We start from the raw sequence: 18,328 nt of genomic DNA on the forward strand, positions 1-18,328 counted from the left end.
CTAAAACCGGACACAGGAGTCCGAGGCTGTGGGGACTGATATATACCCAGCAGCAGAAACCAACCGGCAGGGGATTCCAGGTCCTCTGGCCATAGAAGCCCGGAGGCTCAGTCACAAAGAAGGGACCAGCGCCGCCATCCAGGAGCGGAGGCTAACAGAAGGCCCCAAGTCACCAGCCATACGGGTGAGCACCAAACGGTATACTCAGGGACGTGGGCTACTTGTAACTGCTGACAGCAAGGTAGCCAGGAAGAGTGCAGATAAACGGGGAGGCCTACAACTCCACCTGGCCAGGGGAACTCCTGCTTGCTCGCAGACTGACCAGGCCCCTTATACTAGCCAGTACTCCCGGGAGGGTCTGCCTTGTACCATCAGTAAAGACCCTGAACTGCACCTCACGTCTCTGTGATTCCTTGCCGCACCAGCACCATTAGCACTGGGACCCTCACACCATCACTCCCATCATCTCTCACATTAGCTGCCCTGAGGCAATACTTCTCCCGTGGGGAGTTATCCCATACTCGGCTGCGCAAACAACATCAGCCTCAGCGGTCGGCAGCGCAGCGGCGGTCCCCACTGACCGCAATCCACGGGTGGCGTAGTCGGACATTTGCTATACATTAAGACTGCCACTGGTTTGACCGCCCTGGGCACGGACCGGGTCACCGCCACGGAGGACTACAACCCCCAGCGATCCGGCTCCGGGTATCCCCCTGCACAGCAGAGGCCCAGGGGGCGCGTCATGTGCATTACCAAAAAGCTCTACCTTGGTCTCATCTGTCCCCAAGGCGCCTGCTGGCCCTCTAAAAATTGTGGAGGCCGCCTGCTGGCACTGTATAAATTGTGAGGGCCGCCTGCTGAACATCCAACTTTCAAACTTTACAGAATCTATACGAAAAAGAAAATTTGACCAACTCAGATGGATACATTATAGAGCAGTAGCAATATACAACTATGCAAAGCATAGCCAATTGATGGCCCTCTAACAATAGTGAGGGTCGACTGCTGGCCTGATGACCCTGTAAAAATCGGCTTTGTGACTTTAACAATCCCTCTCTCATAAATGAAACAGGATGTGTCTGATTGTGTCTCACACACGGCATGGCCAGATAAGGTAGTAAAATGTTAAAATTACATTTACTGGTGAATGTATTTTTCACAGTTGAAAGCATTGCAAAAGTGCAAAAATGCATCAAAAATGCAACGTGTGAACATAGCCCAAGGTGTGGAGGAGCATTTTTGTTTTTGGTTATTTATTTTGCCTTATATACAAGTCATTACCCTGGAAATAATGTTTGTTAACATTTATTCCAGGAAAATCCATTTTACCTTCATTTTTGTATGCTTTATTTTCAGTCTGTAAAAGTGGCTTAATACTCTGACAACATTGTTCAAAACAGTGACCTGGGATTCAAAGTTGATTCCAGGGGTCTTCCCCATGCTGTTGCCATGTCATTTCAGCACTGTTTCCATCGATTTGACCAATTTTTAGGCCCTCTGCAGACCGCCGAGGTGGGGGGGGGGGAGGCGCTGGAAAAATGCTGGGGTTTCCCATTGACTTACATTGTACTCGTTACTCAGGTCGAGCACCCGGGCATTAAAATTCCCTCGACCCAAGTAACGAGTAACCGAGCATTTTAGTGCTTGCTCACTTGCTCATCATTACTCTTCAGCACTGTGTGTATGTCAGAATATGAGAATTCAGACAAATCCCGGTTTTTGAGCTTTTAGCTGGCATACATCTCTTCTAACCTGCTCCTTCAAATGCACGCTTAGTTAAGCTGAGGATGCATGTGTTCTGTATGTAGAAGGGGAGGAAGCTGCTGCACAACACTTCTGATGGAAGCTTATTTCTTGGGTTTACAAAAGGATCCAGCGTAACACGTATAATCCTTCTTTTCCACAATCATCATCAGGGAAGTGTTCCCAACATGCATGGAGAGGCATTAAATCTTTAATAAGGATTGCAAAACCAGCTCTGCAGGTTTCCCCATGTTATGGCACCATATTATATCGCCATATTGAATCTGACAATATAGATGATCTTCAGACCAAAATTCTTTTAGACTTTGTTCCAAACATGAAATAATTCCATGCTTTTATGTATGTTTTTATGTCTAAACCCTTTGCCCACCTCTGATAACTACCCTACTGCTGTACTAAATGACCAATTATAATCAGCAATGGGATGGAATATCTTTACTTTCACAGAAGACCTTCTCAAACGTTGACCATTTTCCATCATCTCCACAGGAGGAAACATTATTTGAGTCGGGGATGTACTTGTAAGTCGGTAAACAAGAATATGTGACGATGTCTCCTTCTACATAGGACTCTTTTTCAGAACTGGGCACAGCATATGACAGATTTTGAGGCTTTGGACAAATTCCTGTTTTGAGGGAAAAAAACAGACCAGTTCAGATGTCGCTAAATAATTCTCAAAATTTTACTGCAATTTTGCAACATGAAACAACCCAAGTTTATAGTATAGAAAATGAGCATACGTGTGCCCCTCAGCTACGTTGAAGCCTTATTTAGTAGTTTTGGAAATGTTGGAATCTTTACCATTCTCTTTTACTACCATCAAAGTTTTATCCTCTTAATATATTGAAATCATCATATTATATAGAACTGTGTACTTACAATTGCTCATTTTGTCTTTCTACCCAGTTCATTCTTCTCTTTTCTCTGCTCTATATAGAAACAGGAAGTCTCTTGTCCCTGCATTTATCATTCCCCTCTTCACCTCCTGACCCAGCTGCTCCGCTCCTCTCCCTGCCAGGGACTTTTGCATTGACTTATGACTCATGCAAGGAAAATTGACCTCCTGTTTCTCCATAGAGTTTAAAAAGATTCATCTAGTCAGTTTTTAATCACGTGATGTCATAGACCTAATGGAAAACAGAAGAATTAACTGGGTAGAAAGGCAAAATGAGCAATTGTAAGTATCCAGTGTCATATAATATGATGACTGCAATATATTAAGAGAATAAAAATTTTGATGGGAGGAACGCTTCTTTAACATTACTTTGTACCCTTCTTGGAAGAAGCACTGGGCAGAACATATTTCAGATTTTAAGGCTTTTGCCAAATTCCTGATCTGAGAAACAACGAGACCACATGTAGATGTGACTAAAGGTCTCCATATACCTTTGACAGTGGTGAGTCAGATGCTTGTTTGGCTGATAGTCATTTCTCACAACTACCCCATTAGCTATCACTGCTCTCCTGGCATACAAATATGGCAGGTGGTGTTTTGTGACCACTGCAGCAAATCAGCTGCTGCTAATCCGCTAAAGTCTTCACATTTCAGTCAAATGGAAGAGAGGTATTTTGGGTGCACTTTACTTTGTTGAAAGTAGAAAACCCCTTTAATGAGCCCTGGCTCTGTAATAAAAACTGTAACCTATATATATCACCTTCCAGACTGGCACCACTTCACCACACTTGATGCCAAAAGACTGGAAGCAACACAATACCAAGTGTGATGAAGTGGTGCCAGTCCGGTAGGTGATTTTATATATATATATATATATATATATATATATATATATATACACATATATATATATACATATATATATATGTGTATATACAGGGTGGTCCAAAAGTAGGTGGACAGAAAGTGTTATAAGGTTATGAAGGGGGAGATTTATCAAACATGGTGTAAAGTGAAACTGGCTCAGTAGCCCTTAGCAATCAATCAGATTCCACTTTTCATTCCTCACAGACTCTTTGGAAAATGAAAGGTGGAATCTGATTGGTTGCTAAGGCCAACTAAGACAGTTTCACAGATCTAGTTTTCACAGATAGATCTCCCCCAAATCTGTTTTCTTTTCAGATAATTCAGATAAGACATAATGGCAAATTATTTAAATACAGATCAAAGAAAATGGATTTGGAAATCTCGAAATGCTGAAACCGTTAGAGCAAATTGGGTTGAAACATTTGGTACTCAAGCCCCAAAGAGACAAACCATTTACCGCATTCGTGACAAATTCAATGCCACTGGCTCAATCCTTAATGCTCCAAAAACTGGTCGACCCAAAACAGTCTGTACAGAAGATAATAAACAACTTGTTGCTGAAACATTTGTTCAGAGTCCAAAAAAGTCCACCAGAAGAGCCTCTTTGGAATTGGGAATTTCACGAGCTTCTATCATGCGAATCCTGAAATCTATTGGGTGGAAAGCTTAGCGTCCACCTCTAATTCATGGTTTATTGGAGGGTGATCCAGACAGGCGGCTGCAATTTAGTGAAATTATACTTAACAAAATTGAAGAAAATCCAGTAATTTTAGATAACATTATGTGGAGTGATGAAGCTTCTTTCAAATTATCCGGCCATATTAACAGACATAATTGTATTTACTGGTATAATGAGAACATGCATTTAACATTAGAGCAACAACTAAATGAGCCTGGTGTCAATGTTTGGGGTGGTATTTCAAGTTTTGGTGTTTTAGGACCAATATCTTTTGATGGAACAGTCACAGGAGATAAGTATCTCGAAATTCTAATGAATCAAGTTGTTCCCCAGTTACAGCAACAGCCTAATTCAAATGACCTTTATTTCCAACAAGATGGGGCCCCTCCACATTATTCAAGAGTAGTTCGCGAGTATCTTGATGAAACATTTCCTAATAAATGGATTGGCCGAAGAGGCCCACTTTATTGGCCGGCACGTTCACCAGACTTGACCCCAATGGATTTTTTCTTTTGGGGAGTACTCAAGGACAAAGTTTACAGTCGAAAACCAAAAAGTGTCAGTGATTTGAAAAATTACATAAGAGATGCATTTCAAGAAATGAATACCCAAAGAGACTTGTGCAAAAAAGTTTGTCGAAGCGTAAGAGGCAGACTTCAAAGCTGTGCAAATTGTAATGGAAATCAGTTTGAGCACCTGCGTTGATAAAATTTAAGGGCTTTTGTATTATTGTTCAGAATAAAATTTAATTGTCAATGTTATGCTTGTGTTAGTAAATATAATTTTATATATAAATTAAAATAAATGTTATTATTTTCTGGCCACCTACTTTTGGACCACCCTGTATATATATATATATATATATATATATATATATATATATATATATATATATATACACTGCTTAAAGAAATAAAGGGAACACTTAAACAATAGAATATAATTCCAAGTAAATCAAACTTCTGTGAAATTAAGCTGTCCACTTAGGAAGCCACACTGATTGACAATCAATTTCACATGCTGTTGTGCAAAATGGAATAGACAATAGATGGAAATTATTGGCAATTATCAAGACACCCTCAATAAAGAAGTGGTTCTGCAGGTGGGGACCACAGACCACATCTCAGTACCAATGCTTTCTGGCTGATGTTTTGGTCACTTTTGAATGTTGGTTGTGCTTTCACACTTGTGGTAGCATGAGACGGACTCTACAACCCACAGAAGTTGCTCAGGTAGTGCAACTCATCCAGGATGGCACATCAATGCGAGCTGTGGCAAGAAGGTTTGCTGTGTCTGTCAGCGTAGTGTCCAGAGGCTGGAGGCGCTACCAGGAGACAGGCCAGTACACCAGGAGATGTGGAGGGAGCTGTAGGAGGGCAACAACCCAGCAGCAGGACCGCTACCTCCGCCTTTGCGCAAGGAGGTACAGCAGGAGCACTGCCAGAGCCCTGCAAAATGACCTCAAGCAGGTCACAAATGTGTCTGCACAAACGGCTATAAGCCAACTCCATAAAGGTGGTATGAGGGCCCGACGTCCACAGAAGGGGGTTGTGCTCACAACCCAACACCCTGCAGGACGCTTGGCATTTGCCACAGAACACCAGGATTGGCAAAGTCACCACTAGTGCTCTGTGTTCTTCACAAATGAAAGATGGTTCACACTGAGCACATGTGACAGACGTGACAGAGTCTGGAGATGCTGTGGAGAGCGATCTGCTGCCTGCAACATCCTTCAGCACGACCGGTTTGGCAGTGGGTCTGTAATGGTGTGGGGTGGCATTTCTTTGGAGGGCCGCACAGCCCTCCATATGCTCGCCAGACGTAGCCTGACTGCCATTAGGTACCAAGATGAGATCCTCAGACCCCTCATGAGACCATATGCTGGTGCGGTTGGCCCTGGGTTCCTCCTAATGCAGGACAATGCCAGACCTCATGTGGCTGGAGTGTGTCAGCAGTTCCTACAAGATGAAGGCATTGAAGCTATCGACTGGCCCACCTGTTCCCCAGACCTGAATCCGATTGAGCACATATGGGGCATCATGTCTCGCTCCATCCACCAACGTCACGTTGCACCACAGACTGTCCAGGAGTTGGCGGATGCTTTAGTCCAGGTCTGGGAGGAGATCCCACAGGAGACCATCCGCAACCTCATCAGGAGCATGCCCAGGCATTGTAGGGAGGTGATACAGGAACGTGGAGGCCACACACAATACCGAGCCTCATTTTGACTTGTTTTAAGGACATTACATCAAAGTTGGATCAGCCTGTTGTGTGTTTTTCCACTTTCATTTTGGGGGTGACTCCAAATACAGGCCTCCATTGGTTAATAAAGTTGATTTCCATTGATGATTTTTGTGTGATTTTGTTGTCAGCACATTCAACTTTGTACAGAACAAAGTATTTGATGAGAATATTTCATTCATTCCGATCTAGGATGTGTTATTTGAGTGTTCCCTTTATTTTTTTGAGCAGTATATCTATAATATAATCGTAGAAGCGTGTCTCCGTCCGAAGCCTCGATAGACTGCGCATGCGTGACGCGCAGTCTGGCTCCAGACAGAAGCAGGCATCCAGCCGTTACAGGTAAGAGGAGGTGTATGGCGCCGGAGATCGCGCGGTATGCGTAGACACTGAACGCTTACCGCGGATCTCCGGCGCCATACTTACATACTTACCTGACCGGTAGGATCGTTGCCGCGGCGCCTCTCTTCGCTGGAAACCGGGAGGCGGAGTGAAGGTGTCGGACCGGCGCGTGCGCATTGCGCTATCCGGCGCCATTTTACTGAAGACACATTTACAGTGTGTCTTCAGCAAAATGGCGCCGGACAGCGCGGTGCTCCGGCGCCGCACTCCTCCCCCGGCCTCCGGCAGAAGAGGACGCAGCAGTGCTGGAGCACAGAGAAGAAAGGTGAGTATAACTGTTTATTTTTTTTGTATGTGTGTACAGTGTGAAAGGGATGAGGGGGCCACACATACCAGGATTGGGGTGAGGGGTACCACACATACCGGGATTGGGGGTGAGGGGTACCACACATACCAGGATTGGGGGTGAGGGGTACCACACATACCAGGATTGGGGAGAGGGGTACCACACATACCGGGATTGGGGTGAGGGGTACCACGCATACCAGGATTGGGGGTGAGGGGTACCACACATAACAGGATTGTGGGGTGAGGGGTACCACGCATACCAGGATTGGGGGTGAGGGGTACCACGCATACCGGGATTGGGGGTGAGGGGTACCACGCATACCGGGATTGGGGGTGAGGGGTGCCACGCATACCGGGATTGGGGATGAGGGGTGCCACGCATACCGGGATTGGGGATGAGGGGTACCACGCATACCAGGATTGGGAGTGAGGGGTACCACGCATACCGGGATTGGGGATGAGGGGTACCACACATAACAGGATTGTGGGGTGAGGGGTACCACGCATTCCAGGATTGGGGGTGAGGGGTACCACGCATACCGGGATTGGGGATGAGGGGTGCCACGCATACCGGGATTGGGGATGAGGGGTGCCACGCATACCGGGATTGGGGATGAGGGGTGCCACGCATACTGGGATTGGGGATGAGGGGTGCCACGCATACCGGGATTGGGGATGAGGGGTGCCATGCATACCGGGATTGGGGATGAGGGGTGCCACGCATACCGGGATTGGGGATGAGGGTGTGCCATGCATACCAGGATTGGGGGTAAGGGGTGCCACGCATACCGGGATTGGGGATGAGGGGTGCCACGCATACCGGGATTGGGGATGAGGGGTGCCACGCATACCGGGATTAGGGATGAGGGGTGCCACGCATACAAGGATTGGGGATGAGGGGTGCCACACATGCCGGGATTGGGGATGAGGGGTGCCACGCATACCGGAATTGGGGATGAGGGATGGAGTGCAATGCATACTGGAATGAGGGATGGGGTACCATGCATACCAGGATGAGGGATACCATACACACCAGGATAGGGATGAGGGGGCCACACATAACAGGATTGTGGGGTGAGGGGTACCACACATACCAGGATTGGGGGTGAGGGGTACCACACATACCAGGATTAAGAGTGAGGGGTACCACACATACCAGGATTGGGGGTGAGGGGTACCACGCATACCAGGATTGGGGGGTGAGGGGTACCACACATACCAGGATAGGGATGAGGGGTGCCACGCATACCAGGATTGGGGGTGAGGGGTGCCACGCATAATGGGATTGTGGGTGAGGGGTGCCACATATACCGGAATTGGGGGTGAGGGGTGCCACGCTTACCGGGATTGGGACTGAGGGGTGCCACGCTTACCGGGAATGGGGGGAGGGGTGCCACGCCTACAAGGATTGGGGATGAGGGGTGCCACGCATACCGGGATTGGGGGGATGAGGGGTGCCACGCATACCGGGATTGGGGGATGAGAGGTGCCACGCATACCTGTATTGGGGGAATGAGTGCTGCCACGCATACCGGGATTGGGGGGGATGAGGGGTGCCACGCATACCGGGATTGGGGGGGTGAGGGATGCCACGCATACCGGGATTGGGGGGATGAGGGGTGCCACGCATACCGGGATTGGGGGGATGAGGGGTGCCACGCATACCGGGATTGGGGGGATGAGGGGTGCCACGCACACTGGGATTCGGATGAGGGGGGCCATGCACACCAGGATGAGGAATACCATGCATACCAGGATAGGGATGAGGTATGGGGTACCACGCATACCAGAATTGGGGTGAGGGGTACCACACATACCAGGATTGGGGTGAGGGGTACCACCCATACCAGGATTTGGGTGAGGGGTACCACGCATACCAGGATTGGGGTGAGGGGTACCACACATACCAGGATTGGGGTGAGGGGTACCACACATACCAGGATTGGGGTGAGGGGTACCACACATGTTAATTCATAGTTTTAATGCCTTCAGTGTGAATGTACAATTTTCAAAGTCATGAAAATACAGAAAAATCTTTAAATGAGAAGGTGTGTCCACCTTTTGGTCTGTACTGTATATATACAGTACAGACCAAAAGTTTGGATACACCTTCTCATTTAAAGATTTTTCTGTATTTTCTTGACTATGAAAATTGTACATTCACACTGAAGGCATCAAAACTATGAATTAACACATGTGGAATTATATACTTAACAAAAAAGTGTGAAACAACTGAAAATATGTCTTATACTCTAGGTTCTTCAAAGTAGCCACCTTTTGCTTTGATGACTGCTTTGCACACTCTTGGCATTCTCTTGATGAGCTTCAAGAGGTAGTCACCGGAAATGGTCTTCCAACAATCTTGAAGGAGTTCCCAGAGATGCTTAGCACTTGTTGGCCCTTTTGCCTTCACTCTGCGGTCCAGCTCACCCCAAACCATCTCGATTGGGTTCAGGTCTGGTGACTGTGGAGGCCAGGTCATCTGGCGTAGCACCCCATCACTCTCCATCTTGGTCAAATAGCCCTTACACAGCCTGAAGGTGTGTTTGGGGTCATTGTCCTGTTGAAAAATAAATGATGGTCCAACTAAACGCAAACCGGATGGAATAGCATGCCGCTGCAAGATGCTGTGGTAGCCATGCTGGTTCAGTATGCCTTCAATTTTGAATAAATCCCCAACAGTGGCTCAAGCAAAGCACCCCCACACCATCACACCTCCTCCTCCATGCTTCACGGTGGGAACCAGGCATGTAGAGTCCATCCGTTCTCCTTTTCTGCGTCGCACAAAGACACGGTGGTTGGAACCAAAGATCTCAAATTTGGACTCATCAGACCAAAGCACAGATTTCCTCTGGTCTAACGTCCATTCCTTGTGTTCTTTAGCCCAAACAAGTCTCTTCTGCTTGTTGCCTGTCCTTAGCAGTGGTTTCCTAGCAGCTATTTTACCATGAAGGCCTGCTGTACAAAGTCTCCTCTTAACAGTTGTTGTAGAGATGTGTCTGCTGCTAGAACTCTGTGTGGCATTGACCTGGTCTCTAATCTGAGCTGCTGTTAACCTGCGATTTCTGAGGCTGGTGACTCGGATAAACTTATCCTCAGAAGCAGAGGTGACTCTTGGTCTTCCTTTCCTGGGGCGGTCCTCATGTGAGCCAGTTTCTTTGTAGCGCTTGATGGTTTTTGCAACTGCACTTGGGGACACTTTCAAAGTTTTCCCAATTTTTCACACTGACTGACCTTCATTTCTTAAAGTAATGATGGCCACTCGTTTTTCTTTACTTAGCTGCATTTTTCTTGCCCTAATACAAATTTTAACAGTCTATTCAGTAGGACTATCAGCTGTGTATCCACCAGACTTATGCACAACACAACTGATGGTCCCAACCCCATTTATAAGGCAAGAAATCCCACTTATTAAACCTGACAGGGCACACCTGTGAAGTGAAAACCATTTCCGGTGACTACCTCTTGAAGCTCATCAAGAGAATGCCAAGAGTGTGCAAAGCAGTCATCAAAGCAAAAGGTGGCTACTTTGAAGAACCTAGAATATAAGACATATTTTCAGTTGTTTCACACTTTTTTGTTAAGTATATAATTCCACATGTGTTAATTCATAGTTTTGATTCCTTCAGTGTGAATGTACAATTTTCATAGTCATGAAAATACAGAAAAATATTTAAATGAGAAGGTGTGTCCAAACTTTTGGTCTGTACTGTATATATATATATATATATATATATATATATATATATATATACTGTATATGTTATAGTTTTTCTTACAGAGCTATGGTCTCATTAAAGATGTTTTCCACTTTCAACAAAGTGAACCCAAAATGCTTGCAGGAATGTAAAATATCAAAATCAGATGGTACTCACACTCCCCAGGGCCAACATCATCTCTCTGATACAGCTCCAGTACATGTGTTTTGGCTTCAGCAGTGACGTCATGGCTCGGGCACTCCACTGAAGCAGCCAATCACTAAGCTCAGTGGCTCTACTGATGTAGATGGCACAAGCTGCTGAGCGCACTGATTGGCTGCAGTGGTGATACACGTTGTAGTCATGCAACACTTTAATCCCGACCTCTGTTTCACCTGTGAATGTCTCTAAAACATTCTAGAAATGTTCCCTTTTATATGAATATATATCAACTGAGAGATATTATTAAAAAGAATCTGTCAGTAAGATCAACAACTGCCTAAATGGGCATGCAGGTCTTCGACATGTAAATCAATTAACACCTTTATATCTTCTATCTGTTGCAGCATTCCCAAGAAGCTAGCATTTTCAATCATATGCAAATAGTTTATTACATGTTATGGATGTGACAGAGCACTTCCTGAGCCTTTGCCTCCTGTGGTTGTTTTCTTGTACAGCAAACAGCAACAGCCTCTTTAGCCTCATTGACCGCTTACGGTCTGTGTTACATCAGGCACCAAGCAAGGAAACAGACAGTGAAGGATCAATCAAACTAAAGAGGCTGGTGCTCTGTGGGAAAACAACCTTCTGCAGGTCTAATTTCCATATGAATGAAAATGCTAATTTGTCCAGAATGCAGCAACAGATAATAGATATAAAGAAGTCGATGGATTTAAATTTCATAAACCTGCACTGCCATATACAGTATGCAGTTGGGGGGGTTGATCTTATTGGCAGATTTTAAGAAGTAGAAGTATTTAGGATTAGGAACCATTGCAACTCAGTCATGCAGCAGCAGACCATGTAAAATTACAGAGCACGGTTTCCAAGTGCTGCGGCGTATAGTACATAGAAGTCACCAATGCTCTGCTGACTGAATAACGATAGAGTTTCAACTCTCCACTGGCATTAATTAACATCAGCAAAAAAAGTGCACCTGGCGTCCTGTGAAGTGATGAGTTACGCGCCTCTATCTGACAGTCTGACTGACAAGTCTTAGTTAAGCAACTGCTGGGTGTTCGTCATCTGTCTGGGAGCATTGAACAAACTATATAGTGGGTTTGTTCTTGGGTGTTGGTTCAGGGAAATATTAATGCCTCAGTATACCAAGACGTTCTGGGTCATTCTATGCTTCAAACTTTGTGGGAACAGTTTGGCGAATACTCTTTTTTGTTCCAGCATGACTGTGCCTCGGGGCACAAAGCAAGGTCCTTAAAGGTATCATTCTGAGAGTTTGGTGTGGAAGAACTTAACTACACAAAGCCCTGACCTCAACCCCATGAAACACATTTACAGTGAACTAGAATGGAGATTTTGACCCAGGCCCACTAGTCTAAGTTCGATATCTGATCGCACAAATGCTCCTCTGGATGATTGAGCAAAAATCCCCACAGACATCTCCAAAATCTGATCGAAAGCCATCCCAGAAAGAAAAGTGGAAGTTTTTTTTTTTGCTGCAAAGTGGAGACCAACTCCATATTAATGCCTATGGATTTAGAATGGGATGTCCTAAAAGCTCCTGTAGCTGTCCCCATACTTTTGTCCACATGTGAGTCATATGTGGTGGCACTGCCCAAATATAAGACTTTTCTGGATGAAAAATTGCGTTCAGTTACAGAGACGCCTTCTTTTTTAATGCTGCTCATAAATGTCCTACTCCCACACATCAAAACACCCAAAGACTATTCCAAATGTTGGCTTCAACTATAATAATTCTAAAAGGGTTTTCCCCAAAATTGCAAGTATCCCCTATCCATGGGAAAGGGGTCCAACAGATGAGACTCCCAAGGATCTCAAGAACAGTTGTACTTTCAGAAGTTGCAGCAGAATTCAGAATTTTATTGCGAAGCTTTTCCCTTTTCAGCTGCAATGTATGTAACCAGAAGCACAGATAACAAATTCTGGTGTCACAGTAAGTTGTAAAAAATGTGAAAAATACAAATACAGCTGCAATACAATAAGAAGCTTAGCAGTTATGTGCTTAGCAAATACTTATACTTTGGCGTATACTTACTACGACAAAAGGCTTCTGGAAATGTTGTCCACTTTCCATCAGCGTCACAAGTTGCAATATTATTTATGGATGGAATGGAAATATAACCTGCTGAACAAGAATAATGTACTTTGTCCCCTTCAGTGTAGGTATCATTATCAGCATCGGGCACAGCATATGACAGAGGAGGCGGCTTTGGACAATTACCTGTTTTGATAAATAATCAATACAGTCAAAAAATGATTCAATTACTTTAGCGACAAAAACAGTATAGGTTAAAGCTGCATACATACATATTAGTTATCAAGCAGCTTATCCATTGCACCAACCCAGCAAGTTGTGCTACAGATATGGGGATAATGGGGATGGCAAATACTTATGGGGTCTTGTATGTGTTTTTATAAAACAACATTTAAATCTTTTTTTTTTTAAATTACACTTTATTTTACTTTTTTTCAATATTGATCACGTAAAAGGATATTCCTTTTACACCAGGGGTCTCAAACACGTGGCTTGAAGGCCACATGTGGCCCCTGAGATTGTCATCTTTGACGTGTAGGGCACCGGAGCTCCAGATACATTTGTGGGCAGCAGAGAGAAGGCCGAAGAAGGAGTGTGCCGCCACCTCTTAATGACGTCACTGTGAAAGCATAGTGTGGCAAAGCACTGTGTGTGGGAGCAGAAGTGTCTTTCCTGGTGGTTGGTGACTATGGAGAGGATGATTTTGTTTTATCCCTTCTCGACATCCTCGGTACAGGATGACCTCCCACGAACTGTCGTACATATACAGTGTAATGATGGCGCCAGCTCACAAGAAGAGCAAGTGTCAGCTGTATATCATAACTAACACCCTGGCCATAATCATTATTAGCGCCAATGGCGGCAGTTTAACCCCTTAGATGAAGCTGTGACAGCGGTATTTAGATGGTTATTTGAGGGAGGGGGGTTTCCCGTTTTTTGTCTATTGGCACAATGCGAAGTATAGGTAGTTGACATTGTTTTTCATTCAAAACAAGCTCTGGAGGCAGATTCTCATGCAGATCAGTGTCCGGCCCATAGCCTGGAACAGCTCATTACATATTAAGAAAAACGTAGATATCTCTGGAATAAGACATCAGATCTCAGATTTAAAGGTATCATTTTATTAAGCTTCCTATGACCTACATGCCCATGTAGCGCCCCTGAGGGTTCAGTCGCCACAGAGGTACTGCATCTCACCCAGAGGTGTGGTATCCCACTCTCAGGTAAGGATAGAGTGCTGCCCAGGACCCTAACACCTGCATCCAACACGTCCACTTCAGTAGGGCAGAGCGAGATTGCTCCTAAGGGAGAGCACAGACCCTGGCTGGAGTGGAGGGGAACCAAGTGAGGGGGAACCATGTAGTGGGTGTGGGTGGAGGACGTAGATCAGGGGAGCACTGGTGAGGGAGTGATATAAAAGGGAACCATCTTGGAAAGTGAGTTCAGTCAGATCAGTCAGTGAGGAGTGGTGTGCGGTTGGAGGAGGAAAGTGAGGGGAGCAGGGGCTCTGCACGAGCTCTGCTCCAGAGTGGGCCTGAGGAGAGGCCCAGGACTGAAAGAAGAGGAGAGGGAGCAGGAGAAAGGCTCCAGGGACAGAAGGGATCCCAGGGGTACGGGCAGTGTTGGAGGCCACCCGTACTCCCGAATCTGCCTGGCGGTGGAGGGATCGAGCCGCAAAGGGGACCGGCCCCTAAACTAGTGGACAACTACAAGGCTCAGCTAGGAACCGGAGGCTGCTGTACTTGTAAGGTGCAGTGGCCATGTCCGCAATTATATCGCTGAAAAGGTGGCCACAGAGAGTCCAGGGGACTGCAGGTCGCCCGACAAGACCCGAGGCTACCGGATTGGAACACTGATTGCGAGGCGCAGGGCAGGAGGGCGAGAGCCAGCGCAGGACGACTGAGGAAGGCACATAGAAAGGGGTCCTGTCAGGCACTCTTGAACTGCCTGAGGGATTGCTGAACCCCTGCCTGGTGAACGCAGCGCGACGTGGGAGGTTGTAGTCCGGAACCTGTAACCTGAGGAACTTAATAACTGTGAGTAAACTCGGAAGACCCCACCCCATTGTCTCTGTGATTATTATCCGCGCCATCACCCCTGCACTACAACGCCCAGCATCTCCTATAACATCTACACTGCCCTGGATCTAAGCTCTACCTGTGGAGAGCCACACCAGCTTTGCTGTACTAACATCAGCTCCAGAGGACCTGCTCTGCAGCGGCGGCTCCCTTTGGCCGCATACCACAGGTGGCGTCACAAACTTTGTACATAAAAACTATAAAATCCCCTTTTTACTGACCGCCCTGGGTCACGGACCGGGTCACCGCCACTGTGACATCACCCCTAGCAACGACCGGCCCGACACCGAGTACCCCACGGCCCAGAGGGCGTGTCACCCATATACAGTGGTGTGAAAAAGTGTTTGCCCCCTTCCTGATTTCTTATTCTTTTGCATGTTTGTCACACTTAAATGTTTCAGATCACAAAACAAATGTAAATATTAGACAAAGATAACACAAGCAAACACAGAATGCAGTTTTTAAATGAAGGTCTTTATTATTAAGGGAAAAAGAAATCCAAACCTACAGTGCCCTGTGTGAAAAAGTGACCCCCCCACCATAAAACATAAATTAATTGTGTTTTATCACATCTTTGAGAAGCTGAGTTCAATTTCTCGAGCCACATACAGGCCTGATTACTGCCACACCTATTCTCAATCAAGAAATCACTTAAATAGGACCTGCCTGACAAAGTGAAGTAGATCAAAAGATTATCAAAAGCAAAACATCATGCTGCGATCCAAAGAAATTCAGGAACAAATGAGAAACAACGTAATTGAGATCTATCAGTCTGGAAAAGGTTATAAAGCCATTTCTAAAGCTTTGGGACTCCAGCGAACCATGGTGAGAGCCATTATCCACAAATGGTGAAAGCATGGAACAGTGGTGAACCTTCCCAGGAGTGGCCAACCGACCAAAATTACCCCAAGAGCACATGGACGACTCATCCAAGAGGTCACAAAAGACCCCACAAAAACATCCAAAGAACTACAGGTGTCACCTGCTTCAGTTAAGGTCAGAGTTCATAATTCCACCATAACAAAGAGACTGGGCAAAAATGGCATGCATGGCAGAGTTTCAAGACAAAAACCACTGCTGAGCAAAAAGAGCATAAAGGCTCATCTCAGTTTTGCCAGAAAACATCTAGATGATCGCCCAGACTATTGGGAGAATAGCCTGTGGACTGATGAGACAAAAGTTTAACTTTTTGGATGGTGTTTGTATGTCCCAATACATCTGTCGTAGAAGTAACACAGCATTTCAGAAAAGGAACATCATACCAACAATAAAATATGGTGGTGGTAGTGTGATGGTCTGGGGCTGTTTTGCTGCTCAGGACCTGGAAGACTTGCTGTGGTAAAGTGAACCATGAATTCTGCTGTCTACCAAACTAAATCCAACAATTTCCAACAATTATGTACCAAGTTGTTAAAATTATACATATGGATGGGTACCCTAGCAGTTCTGAAGTCATGGCTCAAAATCAGAACAAAACCAAAAAATAGAGCCAAAAGGACAATTGAATAAAGGTTATTGATAAGTATAAAATACCAAGTAGTACAACAGGGAAAAATAGAGAGCAAACACTAAAGCGTTGGGAACAATCAGGAGGAGATGGAATGCGTATATGTGGCAATATTAAACCATACACTCATATGCATATCCAGGATAAGACTATGTCAATGCTTAGTATCAAATGAATTTAGCACAACAGTCCAGAAAATACCAAAGTTAAAGAGTCATGGTGAAAAATTCATGTATATTTACCTGTGGCCATCTCCTCCTGCTGAACCGATGCCTGGTACCTACACATGTTTCGGCAGCAAGGCCGTTGTCAGGGGGAGTGGCGTCAGAACAGCAGGAGGCACATTTTAAATGAGCCCCAGCCTATCAAATGCCACCACGTAAGGGGGCAATCCGGGGTGCCGTTAAGGCATTAGGCCGCTTGCAGCAGGAACCCACCTTGTCTACCAAACTACCAAAAAATCCTGATTTAGAATGTCCAGCCATCTGTTTGTGACCTTAAGCTGAAGCGCACTTGGGTTATGCAGCAGGACAATAATCCAAAACACATCAGCAAGTCCACATCTGACTGGCTTAAGAAAAACAAAATTAAGACTTTGGAGTCACCTAGTCAAATTCCTGACTTTAATCCGGCGGTTCATGCTCGGATACCCTCCAATGTGGCTGAATTACAACAATTTGCAAAGATGAGTGGGCCAAAATTAGTCCAGAGAGTTGTAAAAGACTCACTGCCAATTTTCGCAAACGCTTGATTGCAGTTGTTGCTGCTAAGGGTGGCCCAACCAGTTATCAGGTTTAGGGGCAATCATTTTTTCACACAGGGCCCTGTTGGTTTGGATTTCTTTTTCCCTTAATAATAAAGACCTCCATTTAAAAACGGCATTTTGTGTTTACTTGTGTTATCTTTATCTAATATTTAAATTTGTTTTGTGATCAGAAAAATTTAAGTGTGACAAACATGCAAAAGAATAAGAAATCAGGAAGGGGGCAAACACTTTTTCACACCACTGTAGATGTCTTAGGAGGGTTGATCATACTTACAGATTCCCTCTAAAGAGGTTGTTCACTGCTCCGACAACCCCTTCTTACATACTGTGTTCCCAAAAGTGTAGAATAAAAAATAGCAGATACTCACCTCAAGTGATACTTGCCGTTCCAGCAATGTTGGCGCCGGGTCTCCTTAGGCTCAAATGACATTGTTATGCCACATGATTCCTGCATCCAGTCAGCAGTCACTGATGGACGACATCACTTACACTTCCTTTGGACAAACCTCGAACATCTAAAGGAAATGTCAGTAAAGCAGCCCAATAATGGCCGGTGACTGGCTGCAGTGTCCACTTGGTATAGTAATGTCATACGATCCTTGGGAGATTTGACGTCAACATCACTACAATAGCTTCTGTGTGGGAGGTGACAATATGGTGTTTTCATTTTACACTAGGGGATATAGTATTTAATAGAGGTTGTCTGAGTAGTGGAAAACCCCTTTATTATTTCCTTTAACCCCTTCATGACCTTTGATGTACTTGTATGTCAAAAGTCATGTCCCTGCCTTTGATGAGGGCTCGCACACCAAGCCCACACATGATGACTGATTTAATCAGCCATTATGTGCCTGCCACAGGTGGAGTAGAGCTCTGCCTGTGGCTGTTAATCTGTTAAATCCCACTGTCA

General features: G+C 45.3%; 1 protein-coding gene across 3 annotated transcripts in view; it reads right to left on the reverse strand.

The window, feature by feature from the left end:
* LOC141224238 (zona pellucida sperm-binding protein 3 receptor-like) overlaps positions 1–18,328 on the reverse strand; it is a 135,921-nt gene that overhangs the window by 40,128 nt on the left and 77,465 nt on the right. For 2 of the 3 annotated variants that reach the window (XM_073666891.1, XM_073666890.1), the window contains exons 3-4: positions 13,068–13,253; positions 2,204–2,389 (exon numbers count right to left, since the gene is read on the reverse strand). In XM_073666891.1, the coding sequence (XP_073522992.1) occupies positions 2,204–2,389; positions 13,068–13,253 (372 nt within the window). The remainder of the gene's footprint in view (positions 1–2,203; positions 2,390–13,067; positions 13,254–18,328) is intronic. The other variant, XM_073666892.1, reaches the window with a different exon arrangement.

The sequence above is a fragment of the Phyllobates terribilis genome, unplaced genomic scaffold (genome assembly GCF_046119375.1).
Source record: "Phyllobates terribilis strain yellow unplaced genomic scaffold, ASM4611937v1 Scaffold_2__4_contigs__length_985480577, whole genome shotgun sequence".
Classification (NCBI taxonomy): Eukaryota; Metazoa; Chordata; class Amphibia; order Anura; family Dendrobatidae; genus Phyllobates; species Phyllobates terribilis.